The sequence below is a fragment of the Poecilia reticulata genome, linkage group LG21 (assembly GCF_000633615.1).
Source record: "Poecilia reticulata strain Guanapo linkage group LG21, Guppy_female_1.0+MT, whole genome shotgun sequence".
Classification (NCBI taxonomy): Eukaryota; Metazoa; Chordata; class Actinopteri; order Cyprinodontiformes; family Poeciliidae; genus Poecilia; species Poecilia reticulata.
In genome coordinates, this window is record NC_024351.1 from 9,915,000 (window position 1) to 9,933,798 (window position 18,799).

An 18,799-nucleotide genomic window follows, 5' to 3' on the forward strand; every position below is an offset into this window, starting at 1 on the left:
TTGTGCTGTGATTACTCTAAAGTTCTTCACTGAAATGCAAAAGAACTCTCAGGTCACCAGCGTGGTGTCATTTCAGATAATTACTGAAATCTCAGGTTTCATGCTGACAGGGTTTCATAAATGCATTGTTGTACAAGAGAAAGACTGAAAAAGAAATCCAGGAAACATTTAAAAACAAGAATAATAATAATAAAAAGCATCTGTTTCAGATCAATGTATTTTTTAATAAAGTAAATGATAAAACAGAGTGGGGGGAAAAAAGGACATGAAATGGCATGCGGTAACATCCACAATGTATACTTGATACAAATCTATTAAGTGACCAGTGACAAATGCATGATACATAATTTTTTTTTCCTTTTTTTTTTCTGGTTAGTTCATATCATTTCATCAGCAACGATTTTCTGTCCCGGCGGAGCAGAGTGGAGAACGAAGCCAAGCCGGCTCACTAGTATGAGCTGCAGTACAGTACTTATGTTTGAGAGTCCACAAAAACACATTCAACATGGACACAAAGATAACATGTGCAGCACACAGTACTCACTTTACCTTCTTTTTTTTCATTTTTTTTAATTTGTTTATGATTCACTAACGGTGTGCCTTAGTGTTGGATCGCAGGCTGTGTGGACGTACAAAAAAAAACAAAAAAAAAAAAAACAAATACTGATACAATGAGAGGAATAAAATGTCTGTTGGGCTCAAAGGATGTCCTTGGATTTTCATATTCCAGCATTCAAGCCAAAAGTCTATAGTAACTGAGTCCCCTGCATCATCATCGCAGGACATTCTCAGCCAAAACTTTGTGACCGGCGGCAGCTCTCTCCCCCTTCAGCTTCACTGCTGTGCTGATGAGAAACCTTAATTAGGGATGAAGTCACCGTTGAGGCCAGGAAGTGTGCCACCTCAGGGGGATTTGAGCTTCTTTGTCCGCTGCGAGACTCCGTTATCGGCTTTAAGCACCCCGTTCTCATGATGGCCGACTAGCAGGGAGACAGAGGAGAAAAGTTTGAATATGCTCTGACACGTCATAAAAGTTAGAGTGAGACAAGTTGGATGAGGAACGAAAGAAAATCATCTCAGGAGCTCACATGTGTCCCTCTTTAATTGCCGTACGGGTTGCTTTGCGGTAGCCTTCTTGCGGACGGCTTGTTCGTGCCTGAACTCCCGCCAGCGCCTCAGCTGGAAGCGGATGAACTTCCAGAGGAGCCAAGATTGAGTCAAACACACCACTAGTAGAACAATCATCCTGAGCAGGCCCAAACGAGAGAAGATTAGAGCTGCTGCTCTGACATTTTTTTTTTTTTTTTTTTTAAAACAGGGCTGGTAATATTTTCCTAAAGACCTGCTTGTGCTGGGAGTCTGGATTGATAATTGCGATGTTCAAACAGATTCGAACTAACTGGCCGGTTGTCATAAATACTCAAAATAAATAAATTAATTAACAAGGCAGTAAATAAACCTGATGATAGCATCTCAGTACACCAATGTTGGATGTTTCTCCACCTTTATCAATTTCTTATAAAAAAAAAAATCAAAATTGAGAAATTAACATTTCAGCCTCAAACTTTTATCAAGCTCACACATTATAAAGAACAGAAACTATTTTAATAGGAACTGATTCTGTCTGATAAATAACATCCTGTTGTCAAAAGGCTTATAAAAAACACACCATATATTACCCATAGACTCACTTGAAGAAAAAAGATTTACAACACATTATTTCATAGTTAAATATAAACATGAATATCCACAGAGATAATATAGTTTAGATGGTCTGAATCCAACAAGCCTCATGAGTTTTCAAAGCAAACACTGCCATTAAAGACGGGGATTGAGAATTGATGTATTTTATGCAGCAGTTTTCTTTTTAAATTGAACAAGATCTTCATATTTCATTGAGGATTAAAGTGGAGCCTTTCAAAACAAAACACGGCTCAGGTTCACATGTTAAGAAAAGCAGATACTTTTTTTTGGAAAAAAGAAAAAAAGAAAATTACGATAATAGCAGGGTGAACTTAAAAGTGAGCATTTTTTATTTTTTTTGCTTTGGTAAGTAAATCAGGACAATTCATTTTCAAAGCTGTTTTATAGTGCTATAGGATTTAGCTGTAGAGTGGCAGGTTTTTCTCAAACGATAAAACTGACTAATAAAGAGGGAATGTTTAAGTAGAGTAAACAGGCTAAAAAAGAAAAAATAACTTATTTTTTCTATCAGATAATGAACTTGTCTTTTACCCGCATCTCCAAAAACATAAAAAAATATGACTCAGCATTTTTGTCCACTTTCACAATTAGATGCGATTGCTTCATACACTTATAACTACTTCCTATTTAAGAGACGTTCTAAACATTAGATTGTAGTTTCCAAAAGATCTGATCCAAACATCACATTACACATTTTTCAGTCAGTCTTGTACCAGGCACCCGTTTCAGTTAAAGATGTACAATGTTTATTGAGATCATTCGTGTTTTTTTTTTTTTGTTGTTTTCTTTTCCCCATATTCATCAAAAAAGCCTAAACCAGGGCTCACCTTATCAGAACAGTGTTGAAGTTCCCCGTCTCTATGTCCAGCCCCTGATTCTCAGAGCGGGCCAAACCAAAGCCCACGGCGAGGAACATCAGGGTCAGAGTGGCCATCCGTGTAAACACGAAGCTCACCGCCCACAGATCAAACCTGAACCAACACAGCAACGTGGCGTTTTTCAGATTCACCCTGCATGCAGCTGCATTAATGCAAATAAGCCTTTTACAGCTGAATGACTTGGAACTTATTTAGGAGAGAAACTCCTTACATTTTCTGATGATTCTCATCAGTGAAGTACAGGAGCCTGGCAATGTGGAAGCCCAGTTCTGACACGTACTGGAGAAAAAGGAGCACCAGGCCCACACGGCTCAAACTGCAGAAGAGGGGAAAAAAAAAAATTACTTGAGGACGTATACAAGCAAAACCACAAACCAACCGAGCGGGGTTATCTTAGCACTTTGCTCTTGTCAGAACTAATGCTAACTTCTTCGCAAACCTTCTACACTTCACTATCGCATTACCAGTCAGCCCTCCTCCTCACAGACACTTACTTTAACAAATAAGCTACAGAGATGTGCAGCAGATAAAGGCAGATGTACTGCAGCTGACGCGGAATCTCCTCCTGAAACAAAGAGCAGAGTTATTTTTAGAAACGCAACAAGCTCTCATGTCTTCCATGAGGTTGTCCCCTCATTCTGTTCAGCACATCTGCAGGGAAATTATGCAAGACGTCCACAAACGAAGCTTATCTAGTCCCGCTCCAGAGCTCCCCCTTGTTCCCAGGGCCTCCTCCACTGACCTTGCGTACTTTCTGGAAGTAGAGCTCCGGCAGAGCGTGGAGCCAGTAGGCCAGCTGAGTGAGGTAGAAAAACTTCACCTGAAACCTTGAGTGCAAACACGGAAGAACGGTGGGAGAATTAAACGGAAACAAAACAGCTGCAAAGTTGTGTGTTTCCGTTCTGAAGCTGTTCGTTTGGTCATTGGCGGCTTCTTCTTTGAAATGGTACTTTGCAGAGGGGAATGAGGTTTTTATGTGTCGTGCAATTTAAAAGGCTGAACTCTGAATTGATCGAGCATAAAAAAGGATGCCTAAAATGTGAAGGACAGCTAAACGCTCATGTTTAATTTGCACTCGTACAAAATCCCTCTTCATTTCTTATTTATGTTTTCATAAAAACACTGTTTACAGCAGGCCGTGTATTTGCCAGTTTCTACATAATTGAAAACTACCGCAAAATATTTAATTACTAAGCTGTAAAAAAGAAAAAGAAATAAATAATTTGTTTATACAAAGAAGAAAATTATTTAATATGCTGATTGGCTGCACTGCACTTATGCACTGGGGCCATTTTCCTACATATAACATACGACTCCTTTTTGACGTTTTTATTTTTTCCACTTTAAATTCACTTTCAAAAATGTGCCTGTAAATGTGGCGACCTTCTGATGACCCAAGCCAAAGCAATTCAAACTAAATGGAGTACATGGATAATTTAAATTACACTCCTACTCGACTTCAAGCCAGGTCATGTCTCGTCATAAAAATACAAAACAAAACAAAAACTGTCAATTCTCGTCAGGATCCAATTTGTCAGAACATCTCAGATATTACACAGGTGACCAATTATGAATAAAAATAATCTAAATGCATATTTTTCAGCAGGACTTTACTCAGTTATTTTTTTATGACTTCTGCTTAATATTCCTGTGTACCACCATAAGAACACGCAGCTCTGTATTTATTTGTGAAAGAGTAAACCTTGTAAATATCTACCTGAGGTGTGAATGGGGGTAGTTCTCCCAAAGGCTGCTGGGGTGCAGAAGATATCCTTCCTATTTAGAAAAGATCATAAAGAACAAAATAAAACCCTCCAACTGCTTCATTTCTACATGCCAAAGTTTGGGAATATTTGTGAAGTATCAATAAATAAGAAGTTGTACCAGTTAAAATCTTCTACTCACTGTAATGAGGACGTAGAAACTCCACACACTCGACACTAAATGGAACACACCCAGCTGACCTGACTCATTAAACTTGGTGTTTTTGCTCTTGGACAGGTGAAGGCGGCGGTTCACTTTCTGCGACAGGAACAAAACAACAGATCATGTGAGTGACACTGGATCCTGTCATAATGATCGTCACCGTGGCGCACCAGGAAGTGTCTCCGATACAAAACAAAAGAAAAAAGTAGGGCAAGAAGAGACGGGCGATATCATTTATGACTGCTGCTGACAAACACTCCTATAATGGTGTCTTCCTTTCAAGGCAAACAAAAAGCTGGTGGAAGGTGCTAAATTAAATGCATTTGTCCTTAGTGACTGGTTGTATTTTAAGACAGATCAAATACTATGTGACTTTGCTATACACAAGCAGCCTATTCCTGTGTTGAAAACAAGCTTGAAGATGTTTGTGATGTACTGTGACTCATCCTGATGTGTGCAAATCCAGCCAGGTGAAAAAAGTTTATTTTCCGACCTTTGGATAGACTTGAAATACAATCTTTCACACCGTCATAATCACATTACTTCTACCAATTTGTACGGAGACCAAAAGGTTCAATTTCATTTCTGGTTATTATTTTACCTGCTCCTCTCAATCATGCACATTGTGTTGGCCTGTCACATAAACTCCTGATCGAATACAATGAAAAGGTTCTATGAATACCTGTTAAAGGCAGGTATTTTTGCATTTTTAAATACAAAACTCGGTGTTTAAGAAATGATTTAATTTAGCAAACCTGGAGAAAACTTATAACGCAAAGTCAAACGTTTGCAATTTTATGTCAGTAATGGAAGAAAATAATTCTTCCTGTATACATTAATGTAGTACAGTTATGTACATAGATTATAATACAGTGAGGTTTTTGTTGCATCTTGCAATAAAGGTAAGGACACTATATAATGCTGTGATTTACTAAATGCATTTTGCTTGGCAGTTTAGGCGCTTACATCCAGAAGATACTCCTGAACTACAGCATGGAGGATGATAGCGATGAAGAAATAGAAGAGGATGGTGGCACAGTCCTTCCATCCATAATGATACGTAGTCACCTCTCCCTCTAAGCACACAAAGGAGGGGAGAAACACACAGAGCACATAGTCCGGCTTGTTAAAACATCCTGGAGAAGCTGACTGCCTTAATACACCATAATGACAATAATGCTGAATATTCATACAAAGGAATATTCTGCATTTAAGTTAGAAAAAAAAACAAAAAAACTTGTTCAAGGTCATAAATTTAATTTCGTCACCTCTTACCTAGTGATAATGTGGTGATGTTGTACTGGGGCTGAATAAAGAGTATGGCTGTCTTTGCTGTTGCCTGAAAAAACAGAAAAGGACAAAAAGAAGTGAGTGATCCGAGTAAAGCAGCTCCAACAAACTGGTCTTCAAAGTGTCAACAGGAGGAAGAGAAATGCATAAGATGAGCTGAATTCCTGCGGATAATATGCGTGTTAAAGAACGTAATCGGGAGTAACATACAGGAAAGACCAGATACTTGAGGATTTTTTTGTATGAAGAATTTCCATAATCTGATCCTGCCACCATGATGGTGGAGATTCTGTGATATTTATGCTATTTTAACATTATCTGATAAGATCACCTTCTTACACATGTTTGGATTGTTCCATTGACATGGCCTGTGGCGAACTACAAACAGAACTTCTTCATGCTTTCGTTAAAACAATTACAGATAACTGGCGTTAACACGATCCGAATCCGTCTACACGACTGAGCTGTATTGGAATTATTCAGACTAATATGAACTGAATTTGGACCCAACTGTGATCGGCACAACTATTCTCCACCAGTGTAAAACCATTCAAACACCATGATGCTGCCATCATGTTTTACAATTGAGATGGTGGGTCTTAAACCACGTACAGTGTTCGGTTTCTGCCACTCATGGTGTTTCGACAGGAGGCCAAAAAAAGCTCAGTTTAGATCTCTGAGCATCTTCTTTCCTACGTTTGCCGACGTGGTCTCATCTAAACAAAGTATCCCCCGTTTCACAATCACAGGGTCAGAATCTGACTGTGTGACTGGGAGTCAAAGAATGAAAAGAGTGGATTGGAATTTGGACAAATTACACATGTTTCCTAGTCAAGTGCCTTGAGATAACATTCATTGTGAAGTGGTGAAAAGTCCAAAAACTAGCCTCTTAAAGAACATTATTTGCTTGCTTCTGTGTTAAGCAGTCCAAGCTGGCAAAGCTTACACGGACTGTTGAGAAAGACTTGGTGCTCTGCCATCTGATTGACCATCACAACTCACTACTTTTGTTCTGTTTGCTGAGGGTATTTGATCTGTGGGAACAAGATCTGAAAAATGAAGTTCATATGAAATGCACAGTTCCCCTTTTCTTCTGAAACCAGGAAAAAAAAAAAGGGAAATCCCCCTTCAAATTATTCTCAACTCGACCAGCTGTGTGATCACAACCAGAGTTCCGGACAGAAACTTTAAATACCCGGAGGTGGGGAGATGATGGCTTTAGCAGGGTGGTAGGAGAACCAGCTCCACCATGAACCATCTAGCTGAGTGTCCTTGCCGAAATAGCGGCTGGTCAAAGGGGTCTTTGGAGCTGCTAAAGCCAGAGTGGCCACAAGCAGCGGATCAGAGTGAGACGTGGCAGTTAACTTAACAGATAAAGCGCGCGGCGGAAAACGAAGTAACTTCCGCTACTGCCTTTCAAAATAAACAGGAGCGGGTTTAATTACGATAGAGCGAGTGCCGTGCTTTTATTTTGACAAAAAGGAACAGCCAAATTTCCTGTATAATGTTGGGATTTTTGAGAGAGTTCATAAAGTTTGTTACAACACAATGTATACTGGAATGAAGCACACGTTAAATGTAAGAAAATCTATTCATCTTGACAGGAAGCAAACCAGGTAATTACGGAGACATATTGTTTATGCAAAAGAAATCCAAGCGCGACGATAAAGATACTTAACACTAAAAGCAAATATGCAATATTTCACTTAAAAAAAAAACGGCTCCCATAATATGCCTTGCAGTTTTGTTCAACATTTATGTAAGGAAGTTTTAATTCGTGTATGTCTTCGACCAGAAAAGCAGCACTTACTGGCAACAAAAGTTGTAAAAAAAAAAAAAAAAAAAAAGTACATGAAAGAAGGTGATATTCTCGTTCTTATGGATCGGTGTGAACGAACCACTGATGCAGTCTGCACGTACTCGACAGAAACGGAGCTTTTTGAGCTCACACATCAGTGCAGGAACGCACAGACAGACCTGCATTCTTTAAACAGCTGAGAGACAAACAGAGACGAGGGAAGAAAAGAAAGAATCAGAGTTCATCTCACCTCAAACATCAGCCCGATCAAAATGAAAATCACCAGGCTGAACACGATGTCGGCATGGTTCTGGATGAGAAACTCCTGGCTGAAGAACGGGTAGCTCTTGTTTCTCCGACGAAATGCCATGTCAGCTCACTGATTTTATAAATCAGAAAAAAAAAATTTCGGCTCTGCGAAGTTCAGGAGTTAACTTTCCCGGCGGTTTGCGCATGCGCCACGTCTTAAAGGGCGAGTGTCATAAATACCTTTAAGGCCATTTAGGTCTCACAGCCTCCTGGAAAAAAAAGGTAACTTAGGCACAAGTCTCAAAACTGAGGCCGTTTTAACAACCTGCATTATTTTTTACATCCGAGCAGTGAAAAAGATTTGGCTAAAGGTTACAAAAACGACGAATAAAGACAACCGTTGTATTAAGTGCAACAGTGGGGTTGATTATTTCCGTTTTATGTTTTTAATTACTTCAAAGTCAACAATCAATTGTGGGAATAAAAAAACAATAGGAGAATAACTGAATAAAATATTCTCTACGTGCAAAAAGTGTCTAATTCATGTTCCTTTAGCTTTTTACACGTGATTTTATGAAAGAGCGACACAAAGCCGCGGACAACTGTGAAGCAAAGGAAAGATAATATTTACGTTTATCTTTAGCCGCATTGATTACTGCAACAGCGTCTTCACAGGTCTGACTAATAAATCAATCAAAGAGCTGCAGCTGATCCAGAATGCTGCTGCTCGTGTTCTCACTAAAACCAGGAAGGTAGAGCACATAACACCAAAGTCCCTACATTGTAAAGCTCCATGTAGCTCAGAGAATAGACTTTAAAATACTGATGTTAGTTTATAAATCACTGAATGGTTTAGCACCACAATACATTAAAGATCTGTTACTGTACCAACCGTCTAGACCCCTCAGATCTTCTGGTTCTGGTCTGCTCTGCATCCCCAGAACCAGAACCAAACGAGGAGAAGCAGCCTTCACCTTCTATGCACCACAGATTTGGAACAAACTTCCAGAAAACTGTAAAACAGCTGAAACACTGTGCCTTTAAAAATCAACTTAAAACCCACCTGTTTAGAGTTGCTTGTGGCTAAATTAGGGTTAGAGTGCGGATTTTGATGTCTTCCGTGGGTTTATGTCTTTAATGTTTTTAATTTCTTTTTATTTCTTTTCTACGTTTTAATGATGTAAAGCCCCCCGGAAAACATCCCAGTTAAACGACGTTTAACTAAAGTCTTACAGGGTTTAGAGTCCCAGTTGACGGCGTTTAACTGAAGTCCTAAAGGGGTGCGGGTTTTAATATTTTTATCTTTTTTTTTTATCTCTTTCTCTTTCTCACTGTTTATTTAATGTCACATGCTGTTTTTATTTTAATTATGTAAAGCTCTTTGAAATGCCTTGCTGCTGAAATGCGCTATACAAATAAAATTTGATATATTTTTCATAAGTTGTATGCGGCAAATATTTCAACCTAAATCTGCTTTTTCTCCAAGAGTCTCTTGTATTTAGCTCCACCCACAATCAGCTTTAAATAACTTTCCTGTTACTGCAGGAATAACATACAAGTCTGAGATAATGTCATTAATTTCCTAAGAACTATCTTTTTTAAAAAATGAAATAAATAATAAGTCAACTCAGTCAAACATATAGGCTGTTTATTGCTTATTTCAAGCCACCAGTGGCCTCAGACGTCATATTTCAAAATGCCACACAGGCATTGTTACACTGCTATCCTGTCTCAGAACAGGCTTCTAATAAAAGTTTGTCACCTGAAAAGAGCAATCAAGAGCAATTAAATAAAAAAAAGTCACCACAAATGTCTCATATGCGCATGATTCATTTTGTCTCACAGTAGATGAATTTGTGCCTGAGACGTTATTGTTGTTTTACAACATAATGTTAGTTCAATAAGTTATTTAACAATTACATGGTCAACATGTAACAGAAAAAAAAGAGATAAAAACATCACAGTTTTCTGCTCAACGCAATGCCAATTAACACCACATGAGAAACACAGCTTATTAATATCACATGTATGTAGTGAAGTCTTATGTTTTACCTTAAAAAAAGAAGAAGAAAAAAAACAACATTGCAGCAGAAACAGATGATACTGAAAATAGTTGTGCTTTTAAGAAGCCATAAAAGCTATGGCTTACATTGAGATAGGTTCAGAGGTCAGATGCTCCACTCACTGCTAGATCTATGCACTCTGTCATCAAATAGCTGCAGTGATATGAATGTTTCAGTATGACTTGCTGAAATTCGCTGTTGTTTCAGAGCCGAGTCGCTGCATATGATAAAATGTTTTAAACCAAACTAACGTGTACAGTGCTTTGAATAAATACTCGCACCCCTTGAATCTTTTCACATTATGTCATCCTGCAACCACAAATTTCAATGCAGTTCATTGGAATTTTATGTGACAGACCAACATATTTATTTTATTTTTTTGCAAATAAAAATGAGAAATGTCTGCTGTGCATTTGCAATCATACCCCTTTCATCTGATACCACTTAATCTAATGGATCAAATTTTCTCTAGACGTGTGACACTACAAATATGTGTAAGAAATTCAAATGACAACAAAAAGAATATAACCTGCAGCAGATTACCACTGCATTCAGCCTGAAAACATCGTCCTCACTGTGAAACACGGCGGTGCCAGCATCATACTGTGGGGATGTTTGTCTTCAGCAAAAACAGTGAAGCTGGTCAGAGTTGTTGAGACTACCAATGGGTAAAAGCAAATCACATGTTCCTGATTTTTAGCTGTAAAAGAAAAAAAAAACTAGGAAATTAATAACTTCACAGATCTGTACTCGCACATAAAATCCCACTAAAAGAAGTTTGTGGTTGTAAACTTTCAAAATGCAAACAATTTCAAGGGGTATGCATACTTTTGCAAAGCATTGTGCTTTCATATTAAGTTATCACAGTCATGTGGAAGCAATTTTTCTCTTTTTTTTTTTTTTGCACAGTATAATTCCAAAGTCTAGCTGCCAAACAATAGCATAAATATGAACTGAACCTGGGGCCGGTGGCGTGATCACACACCATTACTGTCACTTGAATGTCAGATTTTCCTTTAAAAAAAAAGAAAACAAACATAGATAGTTTCTGTGTTTTCAACATTTAGAAGCAATGCATTTTTAAGAATGTTAATGTTATGAGAAAAATAGATGTTATTTTAGGATTATCTTAGGTTCCCTACTGCATGTAGTGCTCTAACCCCTACAACTCTGATAAAGCTGGTGTTGCTCCGTTAACGTTGGATAAGCTGCTGCTGCTCTTAACTTGTTCCCTGAATGTGCCAGAAGACAGCTAGAAGGTATTATCTTCATCTCTGCGGGACAATATGAGCTGCCTCCTTGGACCTGTGAGATGCGGGACGCTGGGGGGAGAATCCGACACCCCGCAGTCCAGCTTAGGAGTGGAGGTGCAGCGTGGCCCGACGCGGCTCATGAGTCCACGCACGTCTCTGTGCAGGGCAGGATCACTGGGGATGGAGCTGAGCCGAACCCCCTGTTCCAGACCCCCGATGTCCCGGTCCAAACGGGGGTTGCTGGCGCTGCTGGGGGACTGGGGATCAGCACTGAAGTACAAGGTGGAACTCGATTCAGTAGGGCAGTAATAAGGCTCCGGGCTGTCTCCGAAAACCGACTTGCCCTCCGGGGAGCTGCGTTTGAAATCCGACGCGGGCGACTCCATGGGGCTTTCCATCTCCAGACTGTCGTCCTCTCCCTCGGGTCGCTCGGTCGACGTGGGCTCGCTTACGCTCTGGAACTCGTCTTTGCAGTCTGAGAGCGGAGCCAGGCCCTTCCCCTGGGACTCGGAGGTGGACACCCCTTCACAGCTGCCACCAGCCGTAAAGGTGATGCCCTCGTTGCTTTTGAACTCCTGGTTGTACTCCTCCATGTCCAGTATGGCCGCCGGCCCACCGGCTCCGTACGCCCTGTTGATTTTACAGAGATCGCCGGTTTTCAGGGCCAGGCGGATGAGGAGCCAGTGGTGGTGGAAGCAAGGGCAGGAGCTGTTGGAGTGGCCTGGACAGTTTCCTGGGTGCTCCAGCAGGGAGCCAGCCACGCCAGACAGGGAGAAGCTGCCGTGATTCTGGACAGAAGACGCTGGCAGACTTTTGTCACCAAGAGAGAAGGAAGACTCGCCTTGCTCTATGCATGTGCTGCCCATCTGATGCCGATTTGTACCGTGGGAGATTTCTGTGGACTTAGGATGGAGGAACCGGTAGTACAGGACCAGCGAGGTGGCTCCTTGGAAGCAAACAAGAGAAAATATTAAAGTTTAGTATGTATTTCTTTCCTGAGACCCCCGACTGATTGGCCCCTCTGTTAGATTGTAGTTTGGGATATTAGGTAAACACAGACACACTTCCGTCCTACTCGGGTAGTATGTTCGTCTTTCTCATTTTGAAGAGTGGCAAAGAGAAATGGGCCATGAATTATTAGCTGTCTTCTGTAACTTTGCTCAACCTTAGAAAAAAAGTATAAATAAATAACTGCTTTGGCTTATTTTACAGGAATTATTTGGGTTCCAAATTGGATGGGCACCAGTGGTTTAAAAAGCTAAAATTGTCTCTGTGCAAGATTTTGTCCATATTTAATAACTGTGTGGTAACTGAGGATCTTTTGAATTTGTTTTTCTATGAATTTATCCGAATGCAACTTATTTAGAATTTTTTCCAAAAAGGTTTATCAGGAAAAGTCAGTTAATTAACACTTCAGTCAGAAGCAGCTTTATTCGCCAAGTTTGTGCACGCAAACAAGACATTTGACTTTGGTTCCATTTTGCCCTCAGTGAGAACATTTTAAATATAAATAGGGAACTATTACAAGATATGTTTTTGTAAATATGTGCATATACAGTGTTTTTACAAAAGAGGAAGACAAGGTTGAATTAGGGAAGGTGAAGGTAAGTATCGATGTGGGAACTCCGACTGTTAAGTTCATTAGAGAGACAACCCGAGGAAACAAAAACGTCTCTCTCGGTGGCTTGTTTTTAAAATAGTAGCGCCAACCTGAAGGTAAAAGCCTTGAGAGTTTGAGTCCAGGATGTGTGGGGTGTGCAGAGCAGAGATTGCAGCTGCCTTTTACCAGACCATAGACCTGTACAAGTCCTGGATGGAGGGAAGGTCAGTTATGACGATAACATCTGCAGACTTAATTGTTTGTTCTATCCTCTTTTGTGGAGGAGTTCAACTACAGACACACGACACCAGTGGACAAGACTCAGTGTTGTGTATTTAAGAAAATTTGATATCATATGTTCTTAACAGTTAAGACATTTCAGATGAGCAATTTTCTACCCTGGCAACCATAGAGTCATTTTTAAGAGTTTTGATTCTATACCTTTTGCAATCATTGTTATTATTAACAGAATCGGACTGGTTTGTGCCTCTATACAGATACTGCAGACAAAATGACTCACCGAGGAAAAAGCTGCATAGCACAGAGGTTGGAAGGGTCATGCTATCCCATGATGCTTCGCTCAGGAAGTCGGAGGCGGCCAGCAGCAGAGTCACATTCTCTACGAGCATGAACTAATGGAGGAGGAGAAAGTCACACCATCACTCATTTTCCAACAGCTTTACGTCACCGCAGGCTGAGGACACAGAGGTGAGGATGACGGTGCAAACTTTTTGCTTTACATAAGCGTGTGTGTCCTTGTAGGTCGATGCGTGGGATGACACAGCGGTGCACAGCGCATGAAACGGTTTTCTGTAAAACAAGTCATTCCTTACTGCATAGAAGCTGGCCATGCGAAAGCGCGAAGGTCCGTCTTTGATGTTGAGGAAGAGGAAGACGTGGATGAGCCCCAGGACGCCGTTAAAGGCACGCCAACACCAGTGACCAGTGCAAATGTCGGGCTGCTGTGATACGAGCCAGAAGGAGGCTGTGAGCCAGTGAAAACCTGGAGATCAAGGCAAAAACAGACCGAAATCAGAGATTTATAGCCCAAACGCAAACTACGAAAGTTTGTTTTTGGGTTGTGCCTGAATGGCATCGGAGGACCTTGCCTCTCCGTGCTCACCTGCTACTCCGCAGACCCACCAGTTGAAGACCCTGGCGAAGAACATGAGGCAGGTCACCCGGGCTCCCAACATGCCTGCTCTCCAGACCAGCTGGCACAGCAGGGCTGCTGGTGGCATGGCCAAGTGGCCTGGCCGTATCAGGCAGCAGGCTCGGCTGTACAGCACCAGGGCCCAGGAAATGGACAGCACACATAGTCCACAGCAATATGCCACTGAGTGTTAAACGGAGGCAAAGCGTTAGACAATAAAGTCATGCCTCAAACGAGAGCTAAGAACTGACACGGAGATGGGCTGACCTGGTGACATTATCCCCACATCTGTAGACACGACCACATACGCCTGCAGCAAGCTCTGAGGCAGCGTTAGGACAAGCGCCTCCAGCAGCCACAGGGCAGCGACGTCTGCCTGCTGCATGACGGCAGCACCCAGCTCAGCCACCGAGTCCTGCATGTGCAGCACGGACCTCATGCAGTCCCACAACCTGCCAGCAGAGGGAGACAAACACCTGAACAGGGATAACCTTCTCAATGACAGAATGATGTCAAAAATCCCTGTCTGCACTCTCAGGAGTGTCATATCTCACCGAGCATGCAGGCTGTGCTCACATGCAATAAAACCCCAACATGCTGGGGTTGCACAGACCATACCTTTTGAAGATGCCCAAGTGTAGCACGTGTATGACGGAGAGGTAACACCGCCTTTCATCCCCATCATCATAGTACCACTTCACACTTAGCAGCTGGACTGCTGTCCCAGGAAGGAAGAGGCCGAGTGTGAGGCCCGCCCACAGCGTCTCCTCGTTCCAAAGGTAGAATCCTATACAGTAGATCACTGATGCACGCACGCAAACAAAAGACGAGCAGAATGCAGGTTTTATGCAATTTAAAGTGCAAATGGAACTTACAGAGTGCCAGAATGAAATGAGGTAATAAGAGGTCATTATGCACAAAGCATGCTTTATCAGTGGGGCGGATTTCTGCAATTTTTTTTTAACCATTTGGCATTACAAACTGAATGTAACTGCAATGTTTTATAACCAGGATGGAACTGGATTTGAATATGTGAACGGTTTGTACAGGGTTGATTTGAATATGTATTTTCATATACCTGGAACTGTGTCTTGAGATGACATGTGTTGCAAATTGGCACTACATAAATAAAAGTAATTGAAGTTAACTGTATTAAAGCATTGCATATGTTCGGATACATTGCCAAATGCACAGAATGCCACGAGCAGGAAGATCCCCCACAAGTGCAGTCATGCTGTCTGTCCACCGGCTTTGATGCAAACTTCAAAAATTTGTTACATAAACTGATGTTGCTCGAAAATGAGAAATTGGCAGAAGTGTGGAGTCCAACCGGCAGCTGAGTATTTTTATCTTCAGGGAATGGTATACCTGCAGAACACAAAGTCACACTTTGTACAGATCCAGTCATCTTTCTGGTATCCTGACCTTGGCTCATTGATCCGCTTGTTCAGGGAGACTGAGCTGACAGATTACAGGTGGGGTGAGAACAGCACGAGAGCTAATTTTGTTTAATATGGACTAAAAAATGTTGAAATTTTAAGGATTTTAATAATTTCTATTTTTTATAAATGCTGTTTGTGGTGAGCGGTGGGGTGTAAATAGCCTTGGATGATGGGTGAAGCTGTTGGGGGACACCTTCAGGCGTTCACACCAGTTTCCAGCTGTGGTAAACAAAGCCTCGGCTCTCTGTTTACACCAGTAATAACAGCTTCACCTTGCGTTTCCACCTGAATATAAAGCTTCGTGACAGTGCTACAGAGGCCACATTCCCATGAATGCAGCTAAAACCTCCACAGTATAATGAAACTTGTCGTCTTGCTATTATTTTTATTTCATTCTTTATTAGATAAAGCATTAACTCGGGAGCGCGAACGCCACCGGCAAGCTAGCTGCCCACTTACGTGCGCTCCGCTCGGCCACGATAACCAGCGCCGACACGCCGAGCAGGACCGCCTGGCACCACGCTATCCAGCAGCCGCTCCGCCGGGCCGCTGACGGCATCCTGCGGGCGAGCGCTCCGGGAGCGGCGTTCATCATGTTGCAGAGATGTGGGAGCGAGGAACAGCCGGGGACATGATCCTGGTCATCCTCCTCTCCTGGTACATCCGCTCCCTTCTTCTTCTTCTTCTCCCGTTGCTCACCCCCTGTCAAAAAAAACATGACGTCAGTGGTCGCTTTAAAGGGGCGTCAGTTACCGAGCGACTGATGAGACTGTAACTGTAGAGTGTTTATGGCAGGCCATTGTATCATTTGATCCCCGTCGTCGGCCATAACATTATGACCATTGACATTCGAAGTGAATAACATTATATCTTCATTCTGGCATCTGTTGCTGGTTGAGATATATATGTCAAAGCACCAATAGACGAGCTGCTGTAGCTCAAGCGATGATGTTCATGCGGGTTCTGATAGACACATGTCAGAATACAGAGTGGGCCACACCTGGTTTTGACCAGTTATCCCATGCTGACCAGAGTTCTCCACCTAAGTGGGAATGGACAAACAACTGGAAAAACTGGCAACACTGGATGAATCATTTGTGCATGTGGGAGGCAGATGTCTTTAAAATGTTTTCTTGTTTAATACGGGGCAACGGGTTGCACTGTGGAAGACAGCAAAAGGTTGTGGATGTTATCATGCACTTAACCTCAGTTATTAATTCATATTAGATCTGAAGTGGGAAAACTTCATGCCAGATAGGACAATATAACTTTATGAGGATAGCTATTATGAAAAAGATGTAGTGTTTTTTATCAATTAAAACAAATTTCATAATTTGCTACTGGAACATGGATGTGGTCTCATTTTCAGGTCCAGCTACAATTACAGAGGTAAATGCATCTTAGCATGTCCATTCTGGGTTCCACAAGAGGGTCTCCAGCATTTTCCTCCTGAATTTTCTTTTGAATTGATTCCTTTGGAAAAAAAACATTGTATTCTAAAGTTCATCCCTGCGAATGTTTGTACTTCTTAGATGTAATAGTTCAATTTACAATAGTTAATAATTTTTTTTTTTTATTTGCTAACAGCTGATAATAATCATTTTTGGGCAGGCAAAGCGATGTGGCTGATTATCAAGAATCATTAGGAAGTTAAAAAAAACATATATGTCTGGGTGATAGACCAACGGTTTTGTATCAGATACCGACCACTGCTTCATTAGCTTCCTGTCGTATTTCCTTACACTGTGCACATCATAAAGTTCATTCCTCATTGAGTGAACATGCAAAAATCAATATCACAATTATTTAGAGTGCAATTCAAAAATAGTATTTTATTTTTGCAGTGCTATTTCCATCGCACCCAGACTAAGGCAACCCCCGGGGTTAGTCAGGCACATCATCCATATCAAAATCTGCAACTGAAAACCACCGGTAGTGTTTGTATCATAATTTAAGAAACATGGCCGTATGACGTTTTAAAACTTGGCAGTTCTTTTTTTTTTCATTTCTTTTCATCTATACAGAACAAGATGAAGAGCAACTGTAAGACAGATGGTGACTTGATCTACAGCGTATCATCAGCTAAGAGGCAGGTCAGGTAGGAGTCATATGAGCCACCAGCTTCAGTGTCCACATAAGTTTCACATCACCATGGAGTGTGTTTGTGTTTGGGGGAGGTGGGAAGCTCCTTCTCTAACATCATCTCCTTTGAGTTCAACTGAAATTCACCGCCCCCCTGACCAACCAACCCTAAAACGTTTTGGAGAAAAGTTTTATAGTCACACAGGAAAAAAGACTGAATTATTTGGCCACAGTGACAAGCAGTATATTTAGAGGACTCAAGTTGCCCGTTGCAACTGCCACCTTGGTGGTGGCAGCATTATTCTGTGAGGCTGTTTTACTGCAAGTGATGCAATTCAAAACGTGGACAAAATATTAACAAAAAACGACTATCTCCAAATTCCTTGATTCCATCTCCAACCAAGAACTGGATGATAGAAACATGGTCACAGCTGTGTGTTCTAACAGGATCATTATTCCACGCATTAACACTGGCTTTGGATTAGAAAAAGCATGCTGATCTTAACTGTTTTGGAGAACCCTGACCTAAATTGAACTTAAAATCCGTGAACTTTGCTTGAAAATCCCTGACATTTGAACTATGTGTCAATAACGAGCGTAAATGATTCATTAGACCACATGACCATTGAGACCCATCCTTTGCCGACTCTTCTTTGGTTTATATTTTGAGGTTGGTTGGCCCAAAAATCCTATCTTAGTTTTTAAAGTTATTTCTATGATACACACATTCCTGAGATTCTCAATCTTGCCGTGTTAATAGCTAGAGCTGCATGTGTTTGAAATCGGTTTGATGGCGATATTAGAGCCATCACCAATTTTCTCTTTTTCCCTCAAATACTGCAATTCAACAAATTGCATTCTTTTTTTTCTTTTTTTTTAACAAACATCTTAACTTGTTTGCCTAGTCATGATATTGCACATGCATGCTGAGTTAAAGTTTTCTGTTTGTGGGCAAGACATCTACCGCCTGATTAAAACTGAGATCACGGTATATGCATAGAGGTTCAAAATTTGCAGTAAGACCATACTGATAGTGAGAATAGTGTAATTTTGTGGTGATTATATATTTTTTTTCCAGGCTGAAGCGATGATACTTACTGGCGAATATCCAGAGACTCATAACAGGATGTTTATCTGCATCACTGACTCCCCACATCAGCCGAGTGCTCTCACACAAAGGCAAGCATGTATACCATGCACGAACAATTGAGGTTTCCTCTGTGTCGTCATTTCAGCACTTAGCCCACTGACACCAGAGTCATGCTTGTAGTCATTTTCACTTTAGCCACTCAACGTTGATACAGGCATGTGCACGCAAACAGGAAAACTCAGTCTTGCACAGTGAGTCCACAAATATCATC

The 18,799-nt window shown here is 41.2% G+C and overlaps 2 protein-coding genes and 1 long non-coding RNA gene across 3 annotated transcripts; 1 reads left to right on the forward strand and 2 right to left on the reverse strand.

The window, feature by feature from the left end:
- Window positions 1-212: 212 nt before the first annotated feature.
- tram2 (translocation associated membrane protein 2) lies at window positions 213-8,063 on the reverse strand. Its single transcript, XM_008397608.2, has 11 exons — window positions 7,847-8,063; window positions 5,784-5,847; window positions 5,475-5,584; window positions 4,488-4,604; window positions 4,300-4,358; window positions 3,325-3,409; window positions 3,077-3,147; window positions 2,794-2,898; window positions 2,532-2,675; window positions 1,089-1,246; window positions 213-980 (listed from the first exon to the last, which is right to left on the reverse strand). Exons 1-11 carry the CDS (start codon window positions 7,964-7,966, stop codon window positions 904-906), a joined length of 1,110 nt encoding a protein of 369 aa, XP_008395830.1. The 5' UTR covers window positions 7,967-8,063; the 3' UTR covers window positions 213-903.
- A 1,413-nt stretch (window positions 8,064-9,476) lies between these two features.
- Window positions 9,477-16,096, reverse strand: xkr5a (XK related 5a). Its single transcript, XM_008397605.2, has 7 exons — window positions 15,816-16,096; window positions 14,533-14,716; window positions 14,182-14,366; window positions 13,885-14,097; window positions 13,595-13,764; window positions 13,282-13,393; window positions 9,477-12,107 (listed from the first exon to the last, which is right to left on the reverse strand). The coding sequence occupies exons 1-7, from the start codon at window positions 16,072-16,074 to the stop codon at window positions 11,161-11,163; spliced, it is 2,070 nt and encodes a 689-aa protein (XP_008395827.2). The 5' UTR covers window positions 16,075-16,096; the 3' UTR covers window positions 9,477-11,160.
- LOC103457464 (uncharacterized) lies at window positions 13,384-18,617 on the forward strand. The gene is made up of 3 exons (XR_001776111.1): window positions 13,384-13,469; window positions 17,381-17,454; window positions 18,517-18,617. It is a non-coding gene; the product is annotated as an uncharacterized LOC103457464 (long non-coding RNA).
- Window positions 18,618-18,799: the final 182 nt, after the last annotated feature.